The following is a 27,961-nucleotide window of genomic DNA, read 5'->3' as shown; positions in this document are numbered from 1 at the left end:
AGCCGCGTGTCTTCATTTTTAGGGACTGCCGCCCAGTTTTGTGCCCAGTGGAGGCCCCAGCCTTCAGGGACCCAGTCCTAGACTGTCAGGCATTTTAATTTGCTTTCTATTCTTTTCCTTTCCTCCTCTTTTTTTTTTTTTTTTTTTTTTTTGCTATTGTACATAACGTGATGGTTACTCTTGAAGAAAAATCTTTGTCCACACCCCTGTTTTCCCAGGGATTTATTCCCAGGGGTGGAATTGCTCTGTCAGAACAAGGCCATTTGTTTGAAGCCTTTTTCATCACCACGGTCAAGTGTCCCCCTTCCAAGAGGCTTGGACAAGCGACGCCCACTCCCCTGCTGGCATCTGTTTTTTTGTTGTTGCTGTTCTGACGCGCGTTGTTTCTTTGCTCTCATTTGAATAGCTCAGTACAAAAAAAAGTTTGTTCCCCCCCAAAAAAAATGAAAACCCTCTTGCTCTTGCCGACGGGTGGGTTTTCAGTGGGGGCCACGGCGGGCCAGGGCATCGGGGAAGGAGGGGGCGGCGGGTGGGTCCCTGGGTCTGGGCGCTGCTGCCCACTGCTGCTTCATTCCTGTCCTCAGGAAGCTCCTACTGTGTGTCTGGCCTTGTTTGGTGCTGGGCCAGCAGTGAGCAAGGGCAGCCACATACGGCACTTGTCCCGTGGTGACAGAAATGGTGGGAAGGGGACAGGACAGGGGTGGGAAGGGTGGTCACCTATGGCGGTTGGCCAGCCAAGCCCCTCTTGATGGTTGGGGAGGAAGATGCTCCAGGCCAGACCCAAGGGGTAGCAGGTCCACAGGCCCTGAGGTGACCGTGCCCTATCAGAACAGAGTCTGGGAGGCCAGGGGCTGGAGCAGAGCGGGAGGCAGGTAGTATCGGCCAGGATGACGGTCAGCGGGGTCCCTGGGGCGGGGGTGATCCCGAGGCTCCATCACCGAGTGTAGGGGAGAAGCAGGGCGAGGTGGCTCGGGCTTCACTGCGCTTGCGTGGGGCAGGCGTGACCCCGGCCCGTGCGGGGAGGGCACAGAAGCAAGGAGCAGGCTGATTCCAGGGGGCTCTGCTGATGCTCTGGGGGGAAGGGCAGCTCTGCGGGTTTTGGCCTGAGCTGTTGTTGGAAGATGAGGAGTCCAGCTTCTGAGCTGGGGGAGTGGGGGAATTGGGGGGGTGGGGGGGCAGGTCTGAGGAAGCCCCGCCGCGGTGTGGACCCGGTGTTTGCTGTGGATGTTTGCGATGCCCTTCCGTGCCCTGCAGCCCTGCAGCCGTGCGGTGGCCCAGCCTGGGATCTGGGCCCCTGGGGTGGGGGCGGAGCCGGGTGGATCCTGCCCTTGGAGGCCCGAGTGCCCCGCAGGGCCGAGCGAGGATCCCGGGCCCTTTTCTGCCCTGAGGTCCAGGAAGGTCCCTGAGCACCAAGTCTCCTGGGGTTTCTGCTCAGAGCCGGGTCAGTCGCACAGTAGAGCCAAGGCTCCTGGGCCCCCACGTCCACACCGCTGGCCCCCCGTGGCGCCATCCTTCCTGTCCTCCGGCCTTAGCCTCTGTGACAGACGCCTGGTCCCGTGGGGGTCCCAGTGCCCCCAGTCTCCTCTGCGCTGGTAAAGCCGCAAGGCTGGTGTCTGGGTCTGCTCGGGCTGCTGAAGCAGATGCTCCCGATGCGGGCAGGGGGCGGGTCGTGACTCACCGAGGCGTGTGGTCTTGTGGTTTGGAGGCTGGGAGTTCGAGATCAAGGTGTGACAGGCTTGGGTCAGTTCTTGCTGAGGCCTCAGCTTGGCGATCGCAGTCCTGTGCCCGTGTCCTCACACCGTCTTCCTCTGTAACCAGATGTCCTCGTTGGGTCAGGGCCCCCCTGAAGCCCTCACTTTAGCTGATGTCCTCATCTTTGAAGCCCTGACAGTCCGAGGTCCCGGGGCTAGGGCTTCGGGACGTGAATTTGGGGCGCACAGTTCAGCCCACAGCTGTTGGCCTCCCATCATTCCCGTGGTTCTGGGCTGTCAGTCGTGAGCGTCCCGGCAAGGCTGGCTTGTGGGAGGGTGAAAGGTGACAGAGTGGCTCCTTTGTCCCCTCTGATGGAGCAGCCCTTCCGCGCTTTACCCAGCAACCAAGAATCTTACACCTCAAAGAGCTTGAGGGGGGCGGGGTGGGGTGTGTCACCTCGACTGGGCCGCAGGCTTGTATCTCGTGCCAACCCCTGGGAGCTGACGGTGCACCGTTTTGTGGCCTCAGCGTCCATAAAGACATGACTCTCCACTGGCCACCGGTGACACTCGGCTGTGACAGCTTGAGAGCACTGCTGCCATCTAGTGGCTCAGAGTAAGCGACGCTGCTGAACATCCCGAAGGCGGCTCTGGCCGTGTGCTGGGGTTCAGAAGCCCCGAGTGATCATAATAATAGAATTATTAATGCTGACTGGATGGAACTTGGCAGGCTGGTAGCAAGGAGGACAGGTCCCCCCTCGAGCACCCGTGGAACATCGGCAAAGACTGCTTATGTATTCGATCACCAAGGAAATACGGATGCAAAAATGGAAACTCGTGCTACGTTGGTAGAAAGAGGGTGGGGAAATAAGGTACGGCTCTCAGGTACCGCTGCTGAGATCCTGAGCTGGTACAGCCTTTGCAAAGGGCAGCTGGAATGTGTATCAGAGAGAAACACACATGCCTTCATCCCGTTCACTGCACAGGGAAGGAATTTTCCAAACAGTGCCTGTCTGTTCCCTACAAGAAAAAAAAATCAGGAACAACTTAAATGCCATCAGTGGGGGATCATTTCGATAACTTCAAACTCATCCACCCAAGAGAATTCTAAGCTGCTGTCAGCTGGGCTGATGACATGCTAGTGTGTTTGACTTACTGAAATGGTGCTTTTGTGAGGTTCACGCTATAGCATGAGTGTGTATTTGTGTTTTTGTGCTCATGTGAAAAGATGTTAGGTAGAAGAAAGCCAAGTGTGAGATGATATGTGTTGATGGATGCCATTTTTATATTTATAAAGGATGCCTGTACATGGTATGTATGTTTGAATATGTATAACTCTCTGGAACCATCTGCCAGAAGCTTTAGCAGAGGCACCTCCGGGGAGGGACCTGCGTGACGGGGGCGGGGCGGGGGGGAGGCTGTTGGTTCACCACTCCTTGCTCTTTCCGCTTGGTTCGTGCTTTTTAGTTTGTTTTTTTATGTTTTAAAGTTTGATGGAAGTAGAGTTGACTTACAAGGCTGTGCTGATTTCTGCTGCACAGCACAGTGGTTCCGTCACGCATGGGCCCACAGCCGTTCTCTGTTAGCTTCTCTTCCCACACAGGTGATCACACAACACGGGGTAGGGTTCTCTGCCATGTGTGGTTCTTATCATGTGCGCATGTTACCGGTACATTTTAGGAAAGTTAACATGGGGCTCTTTTTTTCCGATATTCCTCGTGGAAGATTTTCAGGACAAAGCAACACAGAGAGTGCCACACGGCGAGGAGGCAGCTGGCCGCCTTCCGGGGACCCTCTGCCAGCCTGTGCACAGACATGTTGAGAGGAGCAGGACCTCGCCGTGTGTCCTTGCTCTGACCTGTTCTCCGCACTGTTTCCCGCGTCGGGGAAAGGCTGTGGTTCTGACAGCGTCCCTATGGGCCGGGGGGGTCCCAGGCCAGTCGTGAGCTTGCTTTGGGCCACAGCCTCTTCCTGTAGGGGGTCTGAGGGGGCCTGGCTGCAGTGCCTGTGAGTCCTGCCCCCATGCCGCTGGGAGCGCGGGAGCTCACTTGCCTCCTTCCGCAGGTGCAGGTGCCAGTGCCGAGCGGGGCCCGGTGGTGCGGCCGTCGCTGGAGAGCCTGCTGGCGGCCAGCAGCCACATGCTGAAGGAGGTGCTGGACGGCCCCTTCGTGGATCCGCTCAAGAACCTGCGGCTTCCGCGGGAGCTGAACCCCAACAAGAAGTACAGCTGGATGCAGAAGAAGGATGAGCGGGTGAGGTGGCCTGGGCCTGGCTGGAGGGGTGGGGTGGGGCGGGGGCGGGGCACCCCCAGGGCCGCCGTCTGCGTCCACATCTCCGGCCGCCACCACCAGCTGCCGGCCGGTCCCGAGCGAGTCCTTTCCTCTTCCTGGGCCTGAGCTCATCGCGCGCTCACACGTCCGTTTCCGTGGGGGGCAGCTTGGTGGCTCAGGAGGGGAGGGCCTGGCCGTGCCCCTCCCCGCCTGGGGGCCTTGGGCCTCGCCCCCGAGCCCCGTCTGCACGTGGCACGTGCGTGGCACACGTGGAGACAGCCAGCTCAGCTCGAGCCCTTGATTTGGGCCACTCGCCTCGACACAGCCCTGCAGAGGCGGCTTTGGGGCCCTGGCGGGCAGACTCGAGGTTGCGGCTTGGGGGCAGCCGCCGGGCCCGGGCCCCGGGACGGCGTCCTCACTCGCCGCTCCCCGCAGATGTACGCGATGAAGTCCTCGCTGGAGAGCATGGACGCCATGGAGCTGGACTTCCGCATGCGGCTGGCCGAGGTGCAGCGGCAGTACAAGGAGAAGCAGCGCGAGCTGGTGAAGCTGCAGAGGCGCCGCGATGCCGAGTGAGTGCGCCCGCGGGCCGGGCTCTCGTAGGCGCCGGCGCTCAGGAGGTGGCCGTGGCAGGCCGGCAGGTGTGCGTGGCCCCGAGGGACGTGTGCGCACCGTGTGTCCTCTCTCCGCACCCCCGCCACCCCCTGGGTTCACAGCCCAGCGTGTGATTCTCTTTAAGGGACAGGCGCGAGGAACCCCATAGAAGCTTGGCACGCAGAGGCCCTGGCAGGCCGCGGAAACGGACCCACGCCCTGAGCGCCCTGTCGCCCCCCCGCAAGAGAGGGAAGAGCCGCATCCGTAGCGGAAAGTAAGGCTGGCCCCTCGGTGGGTCGGGAATGGCCCAGAGCTCGGAGGGAGGAGCACGGGCCGCGTGGGGCCCGTGTCGGCGCCGGGGACCTGGGGTCCCTTGGGCTCTGGCCCACCTGGATTGGCAGCTCGCGGGCGGCACCCGTGCTGCCCCGGGCAGCCAGGAGGGCGAGCTGGGCAAGTGCAGTGTGGACAGACAGGCCCGCCCCTGCCAGCAAGTCGTGCGCCACCCGAGTGTTGGGCCCACCTTCCTGCAGCACCTGCTTCCCCCTGGGCTGGGGACCAAGTCCCGAGCTGTTGCCCACACCTCCTCTCTGCGGCAGGATGTGCTGAGCTGCCAGCCCTGCCACGATGGGCTCCGGCCCCTGCTCTTGCTTGGTCCCGTCTGTGCCGGACAGTGTCCTTCCCGTTCTCCTGGCCTGACCTGCTGGCCCGTTGTGCCCGAGCCTGCTCCCTGGGACCCAGGCCACTGTCCCGGGGGCCAGGCTCCTCGGGTAGCGGCAGAAGTCACGTGCGGCTGGAAGGAGAGCGCTTCCTCTAGGACGGGCGTGGCTAGGGGCCGTGCTGTGGTCCCCCTGGGGTGTCTGGGCCCACGTCGAGCTGGAGGGGCTGGACTGCACCTCGGTCTGGGACAGCAGGGCAGGCTGGACCCCGGGCGGCCGGTGCTGGTGAGGAAGCAGGGGAGCCGCACGGTGTCCTCAGAGGCACTGGAGAGGCCGTGGGTCGGCCAGGGGTCTTCTCAGGAGAAGACGGCCCTGAGGGCCCCCACAGCTTGTATTTCACTTCCTGGGTGTTTCCTGACTGAGGCTGGAGAGCGGGTGGGGAACGCAGCTCCCCACGGGGCGTGCAGGGCTGGGGCTGCCAGCACGTGGGTCCCCGGTTGGAGTGTGGGCTGCGGACACAGGTGCACCTCCAGCTTTTGGGTCCCAGGTCGGCCTCTCGTGACTTTGGGCCAGTTGTTAGCTTTCCTGAGCCTGAGTTCCTTCATTCAGAAAATGCAGCCTATCGAACGAAGCATTGTTTTGTGGCTAAAACACAAAGCGCGGACGTGGAGCGAGACATAAACAGAGTCCTATCAGCACTGTCGGGCTTAGCGTCTTACTGCAATTGTGCGGGTTCAGCCTCACGAGGCAGAAGGGGCCTTCAAACCAGACCTGCCCCAACGGCTTATGCTTCCAGGGGTCCGGGGGACCAGCCCGTGGCTCTTCCTTCACTGGAGCTCTTGATCTTAATCCCCCTCCCATCCTGGTGGGTTTCTGCGGCATCCCGGAGCCTTGTTCTCGGCCCGTTTTGGTGCAGGGCTCCCTGCCCCTGAAAAGATGCGTGAGTGCGTGTGTCTGTAAGCAGGAGCGGGAAAGAGGCCAGCGAGACACTGCTTTGGAGAAGTTCTTTTTCCCCCACTAAACGCTCCTTCTGCCTCCTTCACAAGTGTCCCAGAAGCCATAGTTCTACAGGCTCCATCTCCCCAGGCTCGTCACCCTGTCATCACGGTCTGTGCTTCGACGTCCAGAGCCCACCCCTGGGGCCACGAGGGCGCCTGGCCCTTGAGTGCTGCCTGGCCAGGGCACTGACCACTGGTGCATCTGGGTTTCAGGCTGAGCAGCAAGCCCCTGCTGACCTCGGACGATTACGAGCTGGGAGCGGGGGTGAGGAAGAGACACAAGGCGCCCGAGGAAGACCCTGATGCCCTCGGGGGAACGGGCAAAGCTCGGGGGAGGAGCCAGCCTTGGGACGAGCATGAGGCCTCGTCGGACTTCATGAGTCAGGTCAGTTTTCCCCCCCAAGCCCCCATCTTCCAGGCACAGAAGGTCTGGTGTGGGGGGTGTGTGTGTGCCAGAGTTCTCCCTCCCAGCGCAGGTCCGTTGGCTCTGCTGCTGCCCAGAGACTGTGGGTGGAGACAATTGTTGTAGTGCCCGAGTGACTTCGCTGCACCCTTCCTCATGGCACAGAGGGGGCAGAGAAGGCTCGGGGGAGGTCAGAGATGTAGTCAAGCAGCACAGCCCGGGGTGGTGCTGAGGCTGAAAGCCACGCCCTCGGGGCTTGCACCCCGACCCTTTGCCGAAGCCAGGAAGAGAGACTGTGAGTTCTTAACCAAGCACAGCAGTTACTGTGTTGTTTAGCAGTGTATTTCTTTAAGGAGCCGCTTCACCATTCACCTGTAAGAAACAAGAGCTTGGTGCCATTGTAATTTCCTGTGAACTTGACTGAGGGGCGGGGGAGGGGGAGCCCACACCTTGTTTTCTTTCTGCAGAGGCTGAACTCATCCACTCAGGCCCTCGTTGCCAGATACTCACGTACCTTGTCGCCCTCCCAGTAGAGCCCTGTGGCAGGGGGCTGTTTTGGTTGGCTTGGCCATCAGAGGGAAGGACTCAAAGGAGACGGGATTGGGGGGCGGGGAGAGCCAGTGTGTACGTCGGGATCCTTTGTACTCTCACGTTGTGAAGGACACTTTTGTTGTTTAATTGACACTATCCCAACTTTCCTCTCCCTGTGAAATGTTACCTGATTAAAGAAAACAGAGATAAAATGTTCACACGAGGACCACTGAAACTGCGCATTTCAACAACAAATGACTCTGGCTGACGAGAGCCGTGCAGGCAGGAATTTATCTGTGAAATCTCTAATCATTCTTTCTGCTTCAGGCGTCCAAGGCACATTCATGGCATTTTCTTGGCAGCTTCAGCCCATTTAGCTGGATGGGCTGATTTGGGCTGTGCGGCCGCCTTCCTCACCTGCTTTTAGGTGGCTGAGATAAGCAGTTCAGCTGTGCTGTGATCTCGGTTTTCCATCTCGGTTCCATCCCTCCTCCCTTAATCCAGATATTTTGTCTTGCTCACTGGCAGCGCTGCTTGCTTCAAGTGCTTCCCCTAGGAGGCACCTGACAGTGCCACGGAGAACCAGTGGAAATGCCAGTGTCGCTGATGATTGTAACCACAGTAACAGCTATTTAATAAGTGCCTCATGTGCCTTAGCTCAGCTCATCTGCAGAACAAGCCGGCGCTGCCTGTACATAATTGCTCCCATTTTACAGAGTAGAAGAATTGAGAGCAAGAGGAGTTAAGCATCTTGCCAGAAGCCATACAGGCAGGGAGAAGCACTGGCACCTGGGTTCTTCAGAGCTCGTGCACGGAGACCCTCTGCCCTGTTCTGTCCCACACCTTAACCCACGACTTCCCAACTTGCCTTTCCAGCTAAAGATTAAGAAGAAGAAGATGGCCAGCGACCAGGAGCAGTTGGCAAGCAAGCTGGACAAAGCCCTCTCCCTCACAAAGCAGGACAAGTTGAAGTCACCCTTCAAGTTCTCGGACAGTTCTGGAGGGAAGTCAAAAACGAGCGGGGGCTGCGGCAGGTACTTGACGCCCTACGACAGCCTGCTGGGCAAGGACCGGAAGGCGCTGGCCAAGGGCCTCAGCCTGTCTCTGAAAGCGTCCCGAGAAGGTAAACACAAAAGGGCCGCCAAAGCCAGGAAGATGGAGGTGGGCTTCAAGGCCAGAGGCCAGCCCAAGTCCGCCCACTCCCCGTTCGCCTCGGAAGTGAGCAGCTACTCCTACAGTAAGTAGCGGGCTGTGCTGCCTCAGGGCCGCGCGTTCTCTCTCTCTTCCCTCCCTCTTCGCTCCCCTTTTCCGCCTCGAGAGCTCTAAGGGTTGTCTCTTTTCCGCCTCTGCGGGGACATTAGGCCGGAAGTGAGATTTAGCGGAACTGCCTGTGATTGGTGGGCACCGTGCTAGGCGTCCGCTTAGGATTGGCGGGTGCTCGTGATTGGCGGGCGCTCGTGATTGGCGGGCGCTCGTGATTGGCGGGCGGGTGGGAGCGGAAGTCCGCCTGCCCTCAGCGCCCGCCTTCCTTTGCCGTGGAGCCCTTTGCGCCGCAGAGTTGGCGGGGGGGGGGGGGGCTCGGTCTGGCGTCGTAGCCCCTGAGCACCGCAGAGATGACCAGCCTGCCCCCTGCCCGCAGGCAGCTGTCGGTCTTTGTGCTGTTGGTAGGCACGGTCTGTGGTGCGCACACCGGTGCCGTCTGGACGGCATTTCCCTGTCTTGGTGACAGCCCGCCCAGCGCTTCCCCGTCTTGTTCCCGAGGATGGTCAGACCCAGCCGCCCAGGACTTCCAGCCACGGCGGAGGCGGCCTGTGCGCTGCCCACGACCGCAGCCGCTGGCTCCATGCGGCTCTCCGGCCCCGGAAGCGGCTGGTGGGTCTGGGACTGAGCTTTAACCGGAGCCAGAGGCATTACCGTCCTTCTCTAGGAACTTGGAGCGTGGTTTGGCGGAGCCCCGAGGCCCTGCCTCCCGACCCCTACCCCTGGCGCCCCGCTGGCCCAGAGCAGGTGGTAGGTGCTCAGTAAGTTTGTGGGTGGAACACCTGATGCCCAGGATGGATGGTGCCAAGTACCGTGGCAGCTGTCGGAAGGCCAGAGAGGGGCTTCTTGGCTCCTGGCACTTGTCAGCGGGGTTTGTTCTGGGAGACCCCAGGCTGTGACTGGGCAGAAAGGCTTCTTCATTTGTGACTGTCTGAATCTGTGTGACTGGACTTTTGATTGGCTCTGCTTGGTTTCCCGGGGTCCGCGTGGTGAACGTTCAGTGGGAAACGCAGACAGGATCAGTGGAGCCATGATGTGTGTTCTCTTAAGGAAAGGAAGATTTTATGGCCTTGGAGTTAAGGAATCATCACCTGTTTCAGGTGGCTGTCCTGAGCTCTAAGTGACCTCAGGTGCGTGCAGGACGTGGCACCTGGGATGCGATTAAACTGCTGCTGGTTGTTTTTTTTTTTTTTTTTTTTAATGTTTGTGTTTTTGGTTGTCTTGGGTCTCCAGGGTTGGCGCTCACATGGGCGTGGGGGGAAGCAGCTCCTTTGTGCCTTACGTATTAGGACGTGCTTCTTGGCCCTTGGATTTGGGGAGTCGTGAGTCAAGCAACACTGCCCAGGCCCCTGGCCACTGGGGGCTGGTTTTAGAGCTTGTAGTTCTGAAGGCGGAGGGAAGGGCTTTCTCTGCTCATTTTGGAATAAAAAAAGAGAGGGGGGAGGATTGCTGCTCCTTTGATCTTTGAAGGGATAGCAGTCAATGGGTGCGGCCTGGCAGGTTGCTGGAAGAACACTCCACTCTTACAGGTGGAAGTGGCTGGGGGCCAGCTAGAGGCCAGGATCAGCTGGTTCCTCGAGGTCTCTGGGGTGTTGGGCGCTGCTGAGTCCACCGCGGCAGATACGTGTGCGCGTGTGAAGCGGCGTTCAAATTGCTCCTCTCTGTTAGGCTTTTGTCTAAGACTCCACGGTACAAGCGAGAGAAATGGGTTAACCTCGCTACAAAGCGGTTAGAAGGCCCGTCTCCGCCAAGGTGGCGGTGTGATACACACCTGGCTGTGGAGAGAGCGCTTCTTTTTCAATTGTCTTTTCTGCCATTCTTGGTAAACAAGAGGGCCTGGCCATGGAGAGGTCAGCGTGTTTCCCAGCAGCAAGATGTGGTCCTGCTGGAGATGGGAAGAGAGACCTTGGCTCTCCTGCTCTTCCACTTTGGCTTGTACAGGTTGGGTGGCGAGCTTGGTGGGTTCTGGTGGGAAGCCACATCGGTCGTCATCAACGCAGGGACGTCTCCAGCCGGGGATGTGGCCTCAGGAAGGAGGCGAGGGGGCACATGAGCCAGGGGCCAGACAGAGGCTTGAGGTCCTACCCAGAGTTGCTGGGTCACCGTGCAGGTGGGGCTTTGGAGTGGAAAGCACAGAGGGAGCACAGGAGGCAGCCAGAGGCCCTCTGCTCCTAGCACACATGTGCTGGTGTGCGCGCGGGCACACACACACACACACACTCGCTCACACTTACTCACGGTTTCTCTTGGACTTGGAGACAGCAGGCACTGCCAGAGCTGTACTGCGTTCACGAACACTTTACCAGATCAAGGGATTACGGGTTTTGGCTGTAGAGCCCTTTCGTCTTGTGAAATCTTGCTCAACAGCCTCCTACATAAAACGGTCAGAGTGGTGTGAGTATGTTTGGGTGGGATTGGAAAGGGCCTGAGCTGTGCCCACCTGACAGCCCCCCTCCCCAAAGCTGGGTGACCCACTCCCAGGAAACTTCCCTCTTGAAGTAAGGCTGGATACCTGAGCAGAGCCATGTGCTGGTAACCCCGCTTTCTGACCGGGAGAAAAGGTCGGGGTGGAGCTGGGAGTTGCAATGTCACGTGCCCGTTTCCTCCGTGTAACTGTTGGAAGCCGCCGTCCTGACATCACCGGGGTGCGCGCTGGCCCGGCCACCGCCGCCGCAGGGAGCTGGTCTTTTGGGAAAGGCGGGCTCTACCGGAGCCCCTCCACCCCCAGGCCTTGTCCCTCCCCACGGGGAGCCTCTGGGCTCCTGCCTCCCCCAGGCTCGTGATGGGTCCTGCGACCTGGAAGGAGCCTGCGTCCAAACTTGGAAAGATGGGCCGTGGGAGGCCTGCGGCTCCGAGCCCTCAGGCCCCCAGGTGATGGCGAGCCAGGTGGCGAGGCCCGTCCCGGGGTTCGGGTTCGCCTGCTAGGCCTTCGGACCGCCCTGTTCCGGCGGAGCAGGGGGTTGGCACCAGCCGGAGAGGCCCGAGGGGCCGCCGCCCGCCCTCCCTCTCTCCCACTCGGTGACTTACTGTGTTAAAAACTGCTTTGACCGCAGATACGGACTCAGAGGACGAGGAGGAGTTCCTGAAGGACGAGTGGGCCGCCCAGGGCCCCTCCAGCGCCAAGCTGCCGACGTCCCTCCTGTGCGGCGTGGTGGCCAAGCCCAGCAAGCCGGCCGGCGGCCCCAAGCTGAGCAAGCGGGGCCTGGCGGCCGCCCGGACGCTGAAGCCCAAGCCGGCCGCCGGCAGGAAGCAGCCGTTTTGTTTGCTGCTTCAAGAGGTCGAGGCCCGTTCCTCCTTCAGCGATTCTTCGGAGGACTCGTTTGACCAAGGTTACTAGCTCCAAACACAACCTCCTTGCGTGGTTCCTAGCGAGCGCGCGCGCGCGGGGCGGGCAGGGGCGCGCGCGGGGGGCGCGCGGGGCGGGCGGCGGCCGCGCGCGACGATGGCCGCGGGCCGTCGGTTCTTGGCAGCGTAGCCTGCTTTCTGAGCCTGAGGCCGGGGCGTTTTGTTTGCCTGGGGACCTGTATCGCTGTGATGGGTCGGGCCGGTGGCTGGCTCTTTGGGAGCTTTGACACGGACTGTGCGCAGGCTTCCTCCGCTCTCCCTCCCCGCCCGCCCCCCTCGCCTCCTCCGCCCGCCCGGCCCCCCGGCCCCCCACCTCCAGCCCCCGGGACCGCAGGCCCGGGCGGGTCCTCTCGGCGAGGCCGGGCCGGCCTCCCGGGAGACGCTCTGTAAATGGAATTCTGTTGTGTGGGCGTGTGACTTGATGTTTGTACCGCGATTTTGGTAATACCAAGCTTTATTAAACATATCGAGTTCATTTTTAACTAAACCCGTGTGCCTTGTCTCTCTTGCTGTGTCCTTACTAGCCCGTCAGGTTGCCGCTTCCCTCGTTTTGTTCCTCCCCCCCCACCCCCACCCGGCAGAGGTCGCTGGACGAATGCAGTCTGCCGCCCTCCCTATTATTCAAATATCCCTGGTAGCTGTTGGCATGCCTTTCATTTTTCAGGTTTAAAGTCAACTGCTTTCACCTCCAGCTTCATCTCTTTTTTTTAATTTTTTTGTTTTTTTTTTAAAGCTGCTTGTTTGTCTTCTTAAAGCTCTATTCCTACGCAACAGTGTCTAAAGAATATTTATAAACACTTGTCTTCTAACACACGTGTCTGTGTGGAAGGGCGTAGAGGCAGTGCAGGGTCAGGGCAGGTCACGGAGCCTGGGTCTTGCTGGGAAATTTCAAGGCTTCATTGCCGCACGGAGGGGCAAAGGCCTGGTCTGCTCTTGGCTCCGTCCAGGCCCGGGGCCTCACTTAGGAAGAGAGGGGGTGGCCTTTGGCCACCCTGGCGAGCCCACCAGCTCTGACTTCCCTGATGTCAGAATTGAACTCTGGGGTTAGAAGTAGCTCAGCTCAGCCTTCCAGGACCTCCAGTCCCAGATGTCGTGAGGGGAGGGCAAGCACCCAGCAGATCCCTCAGTGCTTCTGGCCCTGGTTTGGGATTTGCTCCCGGGAGGACCCCTTTTAGGGACCCCTGAGCCTGGGTACAGTACCTGGGGCTCAGAGCCTAGACCCTGATGCTCTAGCTGGGGTCCGTGTTGAGTGACCAGGAGGTGACTCGACTGGGGGCAAGGTGCCCTTTGGGCTCAGCTTCTCCAGGGCTGCTGGCAGGCCTGAGCCAATGCAGTCTGGCCACTAGTCCTCCAGCCAGCCTGGGCCTCTGTGGACGAGTCTGGCTGGTCCATCATTCCCTTCTCCCTTCTCCCCCAGTCTTGGGTGGACCCCATGCCGCCTCCCAGTTTTTGAGTTCTCCTGCCCCAGCTCGGACCCCGTAGAGAAGAAGCAGCCCCACCCCACCCGCCACCCAGCTCTCGTAGCACGGGGCCCTTTGTGCAGAGTGCTTAGAGGGAGCCCGGGATCCTCAGACCGGGGCTAGACGCAGCAGCAGACAGAGGCTCAGATAAGAGGGGTGTAGGGGGCCGAGGGAAGGGCTCCCCGCTGCACCCAGATTGCTGGTCAGGTCTTGAAAGGGATATTTGGGTAATAGGGCCTTACTGACATCTGGTACTAAAACACCTAATTCGCTTGGCTTTTCTAGTGTGTCTGCTTTCTCCCCCCAGCAGCTTGACCATACCTTCACCCTTGACCCCTACCCATGACGCTTTGAATGTCTGTTTTGGTCTCTTGCATTTGCTCTCACGCTGCACTCTGGACGCAAAGCGAAGGCTGGGAGTAGGGCAGACGGCGCAGCGGGTCACTGAGCTTGGGTCCGAGCCTGGCTCGTTGCTCCGTAGGTAGGCAAAACCCTTTTCTTTGTGTCTCCTCTGCACCCCCCCTCCTCGGGGTCTGCCCCCATCGGCTATGGCAGCAGCGGATTGCTTTGGCATTTATGGACTGGGTTTTGGTAAACCAAACCAAACCAAGTGACAAGAGCCGACCCCATGTACTTACTGAGCCGAGAGTTTTTTTTCTGTGAAAACTTTTTCTGCATTTCCTTGGGTGTCTTTATTGGGATTTTTTTTTTCTCCCCTTGCCTTTGGCAAGCTCTGATGCCTCAGGTGTGGACAACTCCAGAAAGGCTTTCTTGGTCCTGGGACCCCCCCCCTCCACCAGCTCCCCCTACCCCTCAGACCCTGGCCTGAGCAGAGCCGCTCCCGTGGGAGGCAGCCATGGCGGGCCTCGGGCGTGGGAGCCCGGGAGGGTCTCAGGAAAGAAAGCAAGGTAATTCGAGCCTGCATTTTGCAGAAGCTCACGCCTTTTTTCGGCTTTTGCCTTCCAAACATTCTTCCATCTCAGGGCGCTGGGTTTGGGCCGCTGCTGGCTCTAGGATCTGACATGGACCTTCCTTTGTCCGGAAATCCAAAGCCAGCCCGGCCCTGCCAGTGGAGAATCCTGGTGGGAGAGAGTTTTGGAGTCTCCACACCTGAGCAGCCCCGGGAAGGACACCCACTGCTCGGAGGGAAAGCTGGCCCCACGTCCAGCCCCCGTCCCGACCCCAGCCAGCCCTTGCCCGCCCGCTGCTCAGATTGGCCAGCCCCAGGGGGCCTGATGGGAGGGACCCAGGCGCTGCCCAAAGTCTGCCTACACTTAGCCTGCTTTGCCGCTGTGGCCCACTGGGCGGAGCCCACCATGTGACGTCCGCAATGTGAATGGGTCGCAAGTGTGCACTGCCTGCCTGCCTGCCCGCCCGCCCGCCGGCCTCCGTCCCGCTGCATCCATCGCTCCGGGAGCCGGGTCTCCGCCTGCTCACCCCCCCCTAACAAACCTCCTCTCTCGCTGCCTCCCTCTCTCCGCTCCCTTCGGGCATTCCCTTGAGCTCTTCACATGAATGGGCAGACCGAACCCCTGTCTTCACTGGCACCCCTGGGGCCACCGCTTTTGGCCGCTTGTTGCTCCCCAGCAGGCAGGCGCCTGGGGCGGTGGCAGGAGAATGTGGATGCGGCCGTGGTCTAGGGCCGGTCCATGACCTGGGCCCAGACTCCCTGCCCCCAGACAGCGTGTGGAGAAGGGACGGATCATTTGCTTTCCTTTTTTTTTTTTTGCTTTTTAGGACTGCACCTGCGGCATATGGCAACTCCCAGGCTAGAGGTCAAATTGGAGCTACTGCAGCCACAGGAACGCGGGATCCGAGCCACATCTGTGGCCTACACCACAGCTCACAGTAACGCCAGATCCTTAACCCACTGAGCGAGGCTAGGGGTCCAACCTGCATCCCCATGGATACTAGTTGGGGTCATTACCGCTGAGCCGCAGCAGGGACTCCAGTGACAGCTCGTTTTCATCCCACTTCTTGTGGTAGAGTCAACTCCAGCCTGGCCTGGCCTTGTCCTTGGCCAGCGGCCCCAGTGCTGCCTTCACCCTCCCAGTGCTCTGAGCAGACAGGCACCCCCTGGCAGGTGGCCCTTGGTGGCTCCTTGGCTATGATACCTCATAGGCAGAGTCACCCCTGGCACCCTCCCACTGGAGGCCATCGTGGGGTTAGCTGGGCTGTCTCCTTGAACAGGTGGTCAGGAAGCAAACCTGGGCTTTCAGACAGCCTCCCTTTCACGGGAGGCTTGGTTCACGAGCAGGGAGCTGCCAGCCCCGCTGCCCGGCCCACCTTTCTTTGTCCTGATGGCCTGAGCTGGGCTCAGGGCTGCAGGGCCAGTTCCCGGGGAGAAGCATGTCTATTCACATGCTGGACAGACAGGCTGAGGCTTCCTTGGTGTCTCTCCACTAGACGGGCTGTTGCGCCAGCCAGCCCCAGGTTCAAGTCGTGCTCTGTCGCCTGCACCCCCGACCACGCCGAGCCTCGGCCTCCTGGAGCAGAGGGGGCTGATCTGCCCACCAGCTCCCTTCCTGGTCCCGTGGGCCAAGAGGCGAAGCCTGCTTGTGGCTTCCTCTGCTGAGGTGGGATCTCACATTTTCATAGAGGAGAAAGGAGGGGCTCAGAGAGAGCTAGAGATTCGCCCCAGGCTTGCAGGTGTAGACCCCAGGGCCTACTGGGGGTTTCAACCACTGGGGGCCCTGGCGCCCTCAGAAGACCCCAAACTCCACTTTCTCCTGCCACCAGCCCCCAGGCGCCTGTGCCCGGAGCCCCAGCCTGCGCCCCAGGCTCCTCCCGCCCTCTGCCTGTCCTCCCCTCTTGCCCTCTCTCCCTTCCTGCCTCCTTCCCAGCCTTCATGTTGTGCGTCGGGGCGTGTGTGTGTGTGTGTGCGCGTGCGTGTGTGTGCGCGCACGTGAGACGGTGGAGAGCGCTGTCTCTAGTCCTCGTCTGTCTGTCCGTCCCCCTCCCCACAGCACAGGTGCATGTTGGTGCTCCCCCTGCAGAAACACTCTCGCCTCCCAGAGCCGCTGCCCACCTCTGGGCTGTCCAGGATGCCCAGGTCTTGGGCTCACTGTGATGGGGGCCCTGGGCCACGGGGGGGACCCGTGGGCTGGTGAGGAGAGAGGAGCTGGGCCGGAGCGCGGCCCCGTCGCTGGCGCTCCAGCCGAGTGGAGGGTGGTGGGGGGTGGTGCACACTCAGGCCGAGGCTCTGACTCGCTCCCTGTTTTCTGCACGCCAGATGAGAGCTCCGAGGAGGAGGAGGAGGATGAGCTGGAGGAGGAGGAGGACGAGGCCGGTGGTGGCTATAGGCTGGGGGCCCGGGAACGGGCCCTGTCGCCAGGCCTGGAGGAGAGCGGGCTGGGCCTGCTGGCCCGCTTTGCAGCCAGTGCCCTTCCCAGCCCCACCGTGGGGCCGTCCCTGTCGGTGGTGCAGCTGGAGGCCAAGCAGAAGGCCCGGAAGAAAGAGGAGCGGCAGAGCCTGATGGGTAAGTACCAGCAGATGGGCTGCAGGGAGGTGGGTACCGTGGCCCCGAACCCTGCCTCTCGGGCCAGCCCTGGGCTGAGCAGCGGGGCCCTGGGATGGGGATCCTGGTCTGCTCGTCCTAAGAAGGGGCTTCCAAAGCTGGGCAGTGACCTTCGTTGTTCCAACACATGTGATCTGACTGCCCGCCTCACCTTCAGGTGCCAGATATTGGGCAGCTCTGGGGAGCAGAGGCCTTGAATCTGCCCCCTGGGGGGCTGCAGGGGCTCAAGGGAGGCCCCTGACCCGTCCTGGGGGTGGTCAGGGAGGCCACTCCGGGTTGGTGACACTCTGGCTGAGCCATGAGAGAGAAGTGGGAGCTGGCTCAGCCCTTGGCGAAGGAAGGGGCGTGCAGAGATGACAGGAGGGGGAAGCTCTCTTTTTCTTTTTTTTGCCATTTCTAGGGCCGTACCTGCAGCACGTGGAGGTTCCCCGGCTAGGGATCTAATCGGAGCTGTATCTGCCGGCCTACACCAGAGCCACAGCCACGCGGGATCCGAGCCGCATCTGCGACCTACACCACAGCTCACGGCAACACCAGATCCTTAACCCACGGAGCAAGGCCAGGGATCGAACCCACAACCTCGTGGTTCCTAGTCAGATTCGTTAACCACTGCGCCACAGTGGGAACCCCAGGAAGGGGAGCTCTTTGCGCACAAGGCATCAGAGGGGCTCGTTCACAGAGGTGGGTTGGCCCAGACAGGGCCGGACTCACGGGGCCTGTCCACACACCAGGGTCTGGATGGGTCCAACCAAACGAAAAAGAATACCACCACCAACAAAAATTGAAATAAAAAACAACCGAAAACCCCCCCAGAACAAACAGGGATCCATATCCTGTCCACCCTTCTTCGCACCAGCCGTCCCCGAGCCGCTAGGCCTCTGCACGTGCCCCAAACATTCATTTCATCTAAACTGTTCACCATGCTGGCAGAGAGGTCGAGATGCCCCCGTTTTATCCTTCAAACGTCCCAAGGGTCTGTCGTGATGTTTCCTTTTTCCACTGCTGACTCGCATGATTGTTCCTCGGCTCATTATTTCAGACTAGAGCTTCTAGATTCCCTTGGCTTCTGCTCCTCGTTAGTGCCTTCTCTCCGTTTTCTGTGGGTATGATTTGCAGCCACTTCCTCTGCCTCTAGGTGCAAGCGTGGATGGTGACTCGGGGCCTCCTTTTCTTCGAAAGAGAAAAAGCCACGAGGCCTCGCTCTAAGCCTCTCTCTTCAGTGATCCCCCCCCCCGACACACACATCTTGATATGTTGTAGTTTCACTGTTACTCAGTTGAGAATGTCTTCTCATTTCTCCTGGGATGTCTGCTGTGATCCAGTGGTTGTTTAGACCAGTGGGTAATCAGCAATTAGGAAACTGTTGGTGGCGTTGCTTGGCGCTCTCGTTGTTACTGGTTTGTTTATTTATTTATTTTTTGTCATTTTAGGGCCACACACACGCAGCATATGGAGGTTCCTAGGCTAGGGGTCGAATTGGAGCTGTAGCTGCCGGCCTACATCACAGCCACAGCCACACGGGATCCAGGCTACATCTGCGACCTACACCACAGCTCACAGCGACGGTGGATCCTTAACCGACTGAGCGAGGCCAGGGATCGAACCCGCAACCTCACGGTTCCTAGTCGGATTCATTTCCCCTGCGCCATGACGGGAACTTCTAGTGTTACCAATTTTTACTTTAACTCCATCTTGGTCAGCGACATGCTCTGTATCATTTCAATCTTTTTAAATTTCCAATACTTGGCACATGGCCTTTCCCGGTACATGTGCCACGTGTGCCTGGAGATGCATATTCAGGCCTCCTTTTGGCGGAGCGTTTGCAAAGCGCTCAGTCCTCTCGGGCAAGTCAATGTGGTTGGAAGTGTTGAGATCGTGTGCAGTTTTGCTGGGTCTTCTGTCTGCTTCTCTCCGTTGCTTACAGATGGATGGTGAAACCTGCACTCCGGGAGACGACAGAAGCCTCCTTCCTTTAATTCTCTCCGCGTTTGCGGTTCTTGTCCTGGGCACACGCACACTTGGGATGGCTATATTTTCCCCTTGAACTGACCCTTTTATTATTACAGAGTTCTTTTCTGTCTCGTTCTATATCTTGTTGTGGAATCCGTCTTACCTGGTTTGAACCGGTCCTTCCAGCTTTCTTACGCTTACTGCTCACGTGTTAGGTCTTCTCCCATCCGCTTACTCATTTCACCTCTGTCTTCATTTTTCTTTACCTTCATTTCAAGTCAGTCTCTTGGCAACAGCTTATGGTGGGTCTTTTATTGTTTTTTTTAATTTTTAATTTTTTTTGTTTTTTACAGCCACACATGCGGCCTATGGAGGTTCCCAGGCTAGGGGCCTCATTGGGGCTGTAGCCACCAGCCTACACCACAGCCTCAGCAATGCCAGATCCGAGCCGCCTCTTCAACCCACACCACAGCTCACGGCAACGCTGGATCCTTAACCCACTGAGCGAGGCCAGGGATCGAACCTGCAACCTCATGGTTCCTCATTGGATTCGTTTCCGCCAGGCCACAGCGGGAACTCCTTAGGTTCATAGCCACGTTGAGAGGTAGAGAGATAGCCCATGCAGCCGCTGCCCCCGGACATACGCGGCCTCCCACTGTCGGCATCCCCCGTTACAGCAAGGGGGATGCCCCTCCACCGACCCCGCATCATCACCCGGAACCCTGAGCTCGCGTGAGGGTTCACTCTTGGCGATGTACGTGCTGTGGGTTTAGACCAGCAGGCAGCGTCAGGTGCCCGCCGTTGTAGGCTCGCACAGAGGGTCTCAGTGCCCTGCACACCCTTCGTGCCCCACCTCGCCGTCTCCGGCCCCCACCCCGCCTCTGGCAACCACGGGTATTTTTCTTTTCTCTGTAGTTGTGCTTTTTCCAGGATGTCGTGGACCCGTGGTATCATGCTCTCTCGCCTCTGTGATTAGCTTCTTTCACTTCCTAAAACGCATTTAGGATTCTTCCATGTCTTTCCACGGCGTGATAGCTCGTGTCTTCTCCACGTTGAGTGATGTCGCGTTGGGGGTACTGCAGTTTCTTTATTCACTCAGCTGCTCAAGGGTGTCTGGGACATCTGCGTGGCGTGGCATCCAGATGGGGGCAGCTGTGTGTGTGCAGATGTTTGTCCGGACAGGCTTCGGACGCCTTTGTGTCAGTACCAAGGGCGGTGATTCCTGGATCTCGTGCACGTGGTCCCGCTGTCTTCCAAAGTGCCCGCGCCGCTCTTGCATTCTCGGCAGCACCGAGTGAGGGCCGCCGCCACCCCACTTCTTCCCCAGCACCTGGTGTTAAGGGTGTTGGCTGTTCTGATAGGTGTGCCGTCCTATTGGACGGTTATTTTAATTTGCGTTTTCTTAAGGGCATGATGGGGAGTCTTTTCGCTGGCTCACCTGCCATCTGTAGGTCTCCATTTTTGTAATGAGGTTATTTATTTTCCTGATACTGAATTTGAAGGGTTCTTCATGTGTACATACTCCCCCCCCCCCGTCTTTTTAGGGCCGCAACCGAGGCATATGGAGGTTCCCAGGCTAGGGGTCCAATCAGAGCTGTAGCTGTCAGCCTACCACAGCCACAGCCACAGCCACAGCCACGCCGGATCCAGGCCACATCTGCGGCATTCACCACAGCTCACAGCAATGCCAGATCCTTAACCTGCTGAGTGAGGCCAGGGATCAACCCGTATCCTCATGGATGCTAGTCGGATTCACTGACCCATGAGCCACAAGGGCAACTCCTAGGATCATTTTTTTTTTTTTTTTCAATGCAGATATCCAGTGGTTACACCATTTGTTGAAAAGACTGTGTTTCCTCCATTGTGTTGCCTTTACCTCTTTGTCAAAAACCATTTGATTGTTTTTCCAGTGGTCTATTTCTAGGCTCTCCAGTCTCTTTCATTGATCTGTTTGTCCTTTGGCCAATTCCTCCCTTTCTTGATGACTCTAGCTTTATGGAAAGTCTTGAAATCAGGAATTGTTGGTCCTTTGACTGTTTGTAACATATTGAGTTGGCTCTCTTGGGGTCTTTTCCCTCTCCATATAAACATAAGCACAAGTATGCTGATAGCTATAAAATAACTTGCTGGGATTTGGTGCTGGGATTACATTGAGTCTGTAGATCAAGTTGAGAAGAAATGATACGTTCACAGTATAAAGTCTTCTAACCCCTGAACACAGAATATCTTCTTTAATTTCTTTCATTAGAGTTTTGTAGTTTTCCGTATATGGATCCTGTACATATTTCGTTAGATTTAACCGAAGGGTCTCGTCTTGGGGTGTTCATGTAAATGGTACCATGTTTTAACTTTCAGATTCCACTTGTTCGCTGCTGTTACAGCGGAAAGCAATTGCGTTCTGTTGATTAACCTTGTATCGTGCCACCCTGCTGTAATTGCTAGTCAGTTCCAGTAGAAACAAACACACTTTTATTTCTTCCGTTTCAGTTGGTGTGCCTTTTATTCCCTTATCGCATTGGACTTGGAATTTTTTTTTTTTTCTTTCCAGCGCCGCACCTGCAGCATCTTGGACGTTCCCAGGCTAGGGGTTGACTCCGAGCTGTAGCTGCTGGTCTACGCCACAGCCACAGCTGCAGCGCCACCAGTTTTGAGCCACATCTGCCACCTACACCACAGCTCAGACACCACCAGATCCTTTAACCCACTGCGCGAGACCAGGGCTCAAACCCGAGTCCTCGTGGATACTAGTCGGATTCTTAACCCTCTGAGCCACAAGGGGACTTTCAGGACTTCCAATATTATATTGACAACCATATCGATAAAAGGAGGGCTTGGTGAGAATGGACTTCCTTGCATGTTCCCGACCTTGGTGGGAAGGCTTCTAGTTTTTCGCTACTAAATAGGATATTGGCTGTAGGTTTTTTCTTTGGCAAGTTTACTCCTACTTCTAGTTTACTGAGAAGTTTTTTATTTGTATTTATTTATTTTTGTCTTTTTTTTTTTTTTTTTTTTTTTTTTTTTTTGCCATTTCCTGGGCCGCTCCTGCGGCGTATGGAGTTTCCCAGGCTAGGGGTCGAATCAGAGCTACAGCCACCAGCCTACGCCAGAGCCACAGCAACGCGGGGTCCGAGCCACGTCTGCAGCCTACATCCCAGCTCACGGCAACGCCGGATCCTGAGCCCACTGGTCGAGGCCAGGGATCGAACTCGCAACCTCATGGTTCTTAGACTCATTTCAGCTGTGCTGCCGTGGGAACCCCCCCCCCCCCCCCGAGAGTCTTCATCATGAATGAGTTTTGGATTTTGTCAGATGTTTTTTCTGCCTCTTATTCATATGATCATGTGATTTTCCTTCCTTGGCCTGTTCATATGATATGTTACATAAAGTCATTTTTGATTTTTTTTTTTTTTTTGGAACATTGAACCAGTCTTGCACACCTGGGGTAAATTCCACTTGGTTGTGGCATGTAATTCTTTTCATATGTTGCTGTGTTGGATTTGCTCATATTTTGTTGAGAAGGTTCCATTTCTTTTCATGAGAGTTTGTGACCCGCCGTTGTCTCTTCCCGTCGCGTCTTTGTCCGGTTTGGGGGATGCTGGCATCGTAGGGTGCCTCAGGACGTTTTCTCTCTGCTTATATCTTCTGAAAAAGACGGTAGAAGATGGGTATGATCGCTTTAAAGGTTTGTTTTAACTGATCAGTGAGCTCATCTAGGCCTGTTTTAGAAGGTTGTTAATTATCGATTCAATTTCTTTTTTTTTTTTTTTTTTATGTACACACAGGGAATAAAGTCAGTAATACTGGAACACCTTTGGAAACTGATGCTTTTCCAGTCTTATCGAGGTGATGAAATGATAACATGAAATAGGAATCATCATGCTGTACACCTGAGACTAATACAGCACTGTGTGTTTAACTCAATTTTTAAAAATAATTTTAAAAATTAAATGGATTTTTGGAGTTCCCGTTGTGGCGCAGGGGTGAACGAATCCGATTAGGAACCATGAGGTGGCGGGTTCGATCCCTGACCTTGCTCAGTGGGTTAAGGATCTGGCGTTGCCGTGAGCTGGGGTGTAGGTCGCAGACGCGGCTCGGATCCTGCGTTGCAAGCCGGCGGCTACAGCTCCAATTAGACTCCTAGCCTGGGAACCTCCATACGCCACAGGAGCGGCCCTAGAAAAGACAAAAAACAAAAACAAACAAAAATTAAATGGATTTTTTTTTAGATAAAGAAAGGAAAAGACCCTTGTGCATGTGGCCCTCCCTGGCTTCTTCCATCTCCCCAGCTCACTTCCAGGATGGACGTGATGTTTTAAGGAAGTGGGGTCATCTGCCCCTCCCCAAGCCCCCAGACGAGACACGTCTGTGTCTCCCTGTGTCTTCCACCTAGAATGGGCCGCATTCATTTTCCATCTGGCAAAATCCGAGGCTTCCTCTGGAGTCAGCCAGGGCGTCCCCGCAGCCCTCGCCCAGGGCCTCCGCATGCAGGCGGTGGGATGCGTTGCCCTTGTGCTGGCTCACACGTCTCCGGTAGAAACACGTGAGACGGGGATGCTCATTACGGTCCATGTACGTGGGGAGCTTTCAAACATAGGCAGGCCTGGCCCCACCTGAATGTCTGAAATTTGTGGGGTGAAGTCTTTATTTATTTATTTATTTATTTATTTATTTATTTATTGTTTTTTTAGGGCCACACCCGCAGCACATGGAGGTTTCCCAGGCTAGGGGTCTAATTGGAGCTGTAGATAAAGCTTTACTCAGTCTGTTTCTTCTTATGTGAGCCCATTCCTTTTCAAGGCTGAATAATATTCCATTTGGTGGGTCTGCCACCTCTGGGCTGTGGTGAAAGATGCTGCTGTGAATATTCACATACATATTTTTATGTGGACACATTTTCAGCTCTCCTGGGTACAAATCTAGGTGAAGACAGCTGGGTCATTTGGGGTTTTTGTTTTCTCTTTTTTTCTTTTTCTAGGGCCACACCTGCGGCACATGGAGGTTCCCAGGCTGGGGGTCCAATCGGAACTGTAGCCGCCGGCCTACGCCACAGCCACAGCCACGCGGGATCTGAGCTGCATCTGCGACCTACACCACAGCTCACGGCAACGCCGGATCCTTAACCCACTGAGCGAGGCCAGGGATCGAACCCACAACGTCATGGTTCCTAGTCGGATTCGTTAACTGCGCCACGACGGGAACTCCCGGCTGGGTCATTTGGTAAGTGTGTTTAACCTTTGGGGGAACTGCTAAAGGATTTTCCAGAGTTCCTGCGTGCTTTCATATTCCCAGCAGCCGCGTATGAGAGCTCCAGTGTCTCCAAACCCTTCTCAATACCTGTTATTATCTGTCTCAATGATAGCTTTCCTCGTGGGTGTGCAGTAGTGTCTCGTTGAGGTTTTGGGAGTTCCCGTCATGGCGCAGTGGAAACAAATCTGACTGGGAACCATGAGGTTTCGGGTTCAATCCCTGGCCTCGTTCAGTGGGTTAAGGATCCAGCGTTGCCGTGAGCTATGATGTAGGTTGCAGATGCGGCTCGGATCTGATGTGGCTGTGGCTTAGGCCAGCAGCTGTAGCTTCAATTGGACCCCTAGCCTGGGAACCTCTATATGCCGTGGGTGCAGCCCTAAAAAGCAAAAAAAAAAAAAGGCATTGTCATTGTGGTCTTGATGTGCATTTCTCCAATAACTAGTGGTGTGGAGCATCCTTTCATGTGTTTTGTAGCCGTTTGTGTGTCATCTTCGGAGAAATGTATTTCTCTTTATTTATTTACTTTTAGGGCTGCACCTGTGGCACATGGAGGTTCCCAGGCCAGAGGCTGAATCAGAGCTACAGCTGTCAGCCTTCTCCACAGCCACAGCACACTGGATCCAAGCCACATCTGTGACCTACACCGCAGCATGTGGCAATGCTGGATCCTTAACCTATTGGGCGGGGCCAGGGATTGAACCCACATGGATACTAGTCATGTTCTTTTACCAGCTGAGTCACAGGGGGATGGATCTCCCAGAAATGTCTTTTTATTTTTTTTTTTAAGTTGGTTTTTAAAATTTTACTTTTTTTTTTTTTTTGGATATGGCCATACCTGCAGCATATGGAAGTTCCCAGGGAGGTGGGGGTTGAATTGGATCTACCGCTGCTGGCCTGTGCCACAGCAGTGCCTGATCTGAGCCGTGTCAGCAGTCTTTGCCACAGCTCATGGCAACGCTGGATCCTTCGCCAACTGAGGAAGGCTAGGGATCGAACCTGTGTCCTCATGGATACTAGCTGGATTCATTACTGCTGAGCCATGACAGGAACTCCCCGCAATTTTATTTTTGAAAAATGTATTTATTTTTTGGCCCCACCTGTAGCATGTGAAAGTCCTTGGGCCACGGCTTGGATCTGAGCTGTTGTTTTAACCTACACCACAGCTGCAGCAATGCCAGATGCCTGGCCTGGGATCAAACCTGTACCACCACAGAGACGATGCCAGATCCTTAACCTGCTGTGCCACAATAGGAACTTCCCTTTACTCATTTTCAAATTGTGTTATTTGTGGTTTTGTTGTTTGGCGGGAGTTTTTATTTATTCTAGCTACAGATCTCTCAACAGATAGATGGTTTGCAAGTATTTTCTCCCGTTCTGTGAGTTGTGTATTTCACTTACTTGATAGTGTTTGAAACAACACATTTATAATTTTGATGAAGTCTGGTTTATTTCTTCTGATGTCACCTGTACTGCTGGTGTTGTGTATAAGAAAGTATTGCCTGATATAAAGTCACAAAGATGTAGTCCCATTTTCTTCTAAGAGTTCTGTCGTTTGAGACTTACATTCAGGTTTGTGATCCATTTCGAGTTAATTCTGTGTGTGTGGACTGACAGAGGGGTCTTTTGCACACGGACACCCAGTTGCCCCAGGAGCATGTGTTGAGGAGTCTGTTCTTTCCCCAGGAGTGCTCTGGGTGCCCTTGCCAAAAATCAGTAGACCAACTGAAAATGGATATAAAGGATTCTTTCTGGACCCACAGTTCTATCGTACTGATCTGTGCGTCCTCATGCCAGTGCGACCCTGTCACTGCTACGAGATGACAGTGGGAGCTGTTGAAGGCGGCTTTGCCGTCGGGGAGTGCGAGTCCTCCGTCTTTGTTGTCTCTTTCCAGGATCGGTGCTTCAGAGTCCCTTGCATTTCCGTGTGGACGGGAGGGTCAGTCTGTCCCTTTCTGTGAAAAGAGCCCCCAGCTAGGATTCTGATAAGAATCGTGTTGAATTGGTAGGTCACGTTGGGGAGTGTTGACAGCTCAACCAAATCAATTTCTCAATCCAGGAACATTGAATGTCTTTCCATTTATTTGGGTCTTTCGTTTCTTTCAAAACAATGTAGTTTTTGTTGTGTAAGTCTTACACGTCTTTTGTTAAATTTAGTCCTAGGTAATTACTCTTTTTGATGCTATTATAAATGGAATTCTATTCATTTTTGGAGTGTTCGTTGTTGACGTATAGAAATACAATTGATTAATGTTTTATTAATTTTTCTTTTATACTGGAGTACAGCTGATTTAAAATGTGTTAGTTGCAGGTGTACAGCAAAGTGATTTGGTTATACATATGCATATATCAACTCTTTTTTTTTTTTTTTTTTTTTTTTTTTTTTGTCTTTTTGCCATTTCTTGAGCTACTCCCGCGGCATATGGAGGTTCCCAGGCTAGGGGTCTAATCAGAGCTGTAGCCACCGGCCTACACCAGAGCCACAGCAATGCGGGATCCGAGCCGCGTCTGCGACCTATACCACAGCTCATGGCAACGCCGGATCCTTAACCCACTGAGCGAGGCTAGGGATCGAACCTGCAACCTGATGGTTCCCAGTCGGATTCGTTAACCACTGCGCCACGATGGAAACTCCACATATATGAATTCTTTTCCCACATAGGTTATTAGGGAATATTGAGTAGTGTTCCCTGTGCTGCATAGTTGGAACTTCTTGATTATTTTATATGTACTAGTGTATGTTAATCTCAAATTCCTGGTTTACCCCACCTTCCCCTCTTGGTAACCATGCATTTGTTTTGTAAGTCAGAAAGTCTGCTTCGTGTTTCATAAATAAGTTTTTTTTAGATTACACATATTAGTGATCTCCTGTGATATTTGTCTGTCTTTCTCTGGCTTACTTCACTTAGTATGCTAATCTCTAGGTTCACCCCTATTGCTGCAAATGGCATTATGGCATTCTTTTTATTTTTTTATTTTTTTGTCTTTTTGCCTTCTTTTCTAGGGCCGCTCCCGTAGCATGTGGAGGTTCCCAGGCCAGGGGTCTAACCAGAGCCGTAGCCGCCGGCCTACACCACAGCCACAGCAACGCCAGATCCGAGCCGCATCTGCGACCTACACCCCAGCTCACGGCAACCCCGGATCCTTAACCCACTGAGCGAGGCCAGGGATCGAACCTGCAACCTCATGGTTCCCAGTCGGATGCGTTCACCACTGCGCCACGACGGGAACTGTGTCATTCTTTTTAATGACTGAGTGTATTCCGTGGTGCATGTGCACCACATCTTCTTTGTCCATCCATCGGTCGATGAACATACAGGTTGCTTCTCCGTCTGGTCTGTGGTAAATAGTGCTGCAGTGAACATTGGGTGCACATGTCTTTTCAAATTATGGTTTTCTCTGGTTATACGCCCAAGAGAGGGATGGCTGGGTCACACGGTAGCTCCATTTTTAGTTTTTAAGGACCCTCCATACTGTTTTCCACAGTGATAGCACCAGTTTACATTCCCGCCAACAGTGTTAGGAGGGTTCCCTTTTCTCCACACCCTGTCCAGCATTTATTTTTTGTAGACTTTGGGGGGGGGGCCTTGCCCTCTGCACGTGGAAGTTCCCAGGCCAGGGATCAAACCTGCACCAGAGCAGTGCCCTAAGCCACATCGGTACCAAGGCTGGATCCCTAACCCACTGGGCCACCAGGGCGCTCCTGTCGGTAGACTTTTTGACGGTGGCCGTTCTGACCATTGTGAGGTGTGAGGTGATTGCTCTTTGTAGATTTGATTTGCATTTCTCTAATAATCAGCAACGTAGAGCATCTTTTCATGTGCCTTTTAGCCTTCGTGTGTCTTCTTTGGCAGTTGATTTTGTATATTGCTCTTGTATCTTACAACCTTGCTCAACTAATTTAGTAGGTTTTTAGTAGATTCCTTAGGATTTTTTTATAAACAAGATTATATTATCTGCAGATACAGATGTTTTACACCTTCCTTTCCGTGTGTATTCCTTTTATTTTTCTTGCCTAATTGCTCTGGCTTGAATCTCCTGT

At 55.7% G+C, this 27,961-nt stretch overlaps 1 protein-coding gene and 1 long non-coding RNA gene across 9 annotated transcripts in view; one reads left to right on the top strand and one right to left on the bottom strand.

The window, feature by feature from the left end:
• Positions 1 to 27,961, top strand: part of TNRC18 (trinucleotide repeat containing 18) — a 93,995-nt gene that overhangs the window by 43,731 nt on the left and 22,303 nt on the right. For 5 of the 6 annotated variants that reach the window (XM_021086041.2, XM_085016306.1, XM_085016307.1 and 2 more), the window contains 7 exons: positions 3,756 to 3,943; positions 4,397 to 4,533; positions 4,701 to 4,829; positions 6,423 to 6,594; positions 8,020 to 8,380; positions 11,457 to 11,732; positions 16,441 to 16,686. In XM_021086041.2, coding sequence (XP_020941700.2) covers positions 3,756 to 3,943; positions 4,397 to 4,533; positions 4,701 to 4,829; positions 6,423 to 6,594; positions 8,020 to 8,380; positions 11,457 to 11,732; positions 16,441 to 16,686 — 1,509 coding nt within the window. The remainder of the gene's footprint in view (positions 1 to 3,755; positions 3,944 to 4,396; positions 4,534 to 4,700; positions 4,830 to 6,422; positions 6,595 to 8,019; positions 8,381 to 11,456; positions 11,733 to 16,440; positions 16,687 to 27,961) is intronic. The other variant, XM_085016305.1, reaches the window with a different exon arrangement.
• On the bottom strand, positions 121 to 11,750 carry LOC110259840 (uncharacterized). 3 transcript variants are annotated; one of them, XR_014840027.1, is made up of 4 exons: positions 11,431 to 11,750; positions 10,916 to 11,016; positions 10,638 to 10,774; positions 121 to 2,711 (listed from the first exon to the last, which is right to left on the bottom strand). It is a non-coding gene; the product is annotated as an uncharacterized LOC110259840 (long non-coding RNA). The 3 variants fall into 3 exon arrangements; XR_014840028.1 differs by lacking the exons at positions 10,916 to 11,016; positions 11,431 to 11,750 and adding an exon at positions 7,127 to 7,330 and having other exon boundaries at positions 10,638 to 10,843; XR_014840029.1 differs by lacking the exons at positions 121 to 2,711; positions 10,916 to 11,016; positions 11,431 to 11,750 and adding exons at positions 7,202 to 7,330; positions 10,175 to 10,288 and having other exon boundaries at positions 10,638 to 10,690.

This window comes from Sus scrofa, chromosome 3 (assembly GCF_054392235.1).
Source record: "Sus scrofa isolate SSC_HxYL_T2T_F1_AM1 chromosome 3, Sscrofa_HxYL_maternal_Yorkshire_Landrace_v2.0, whole genome shotgun sequence".
Taxonomy (NCBI): domain Eukaryota; kingdom Metazoa; phylum Chordata; class Mammalia; order Artiodactyla; family Suidae; genus Sus; species Sus scrofa.
Note: the sequence above shows the minus strand (reverse complement) of the source record. Positions and strands in the feature narration are given on the sequence as shown.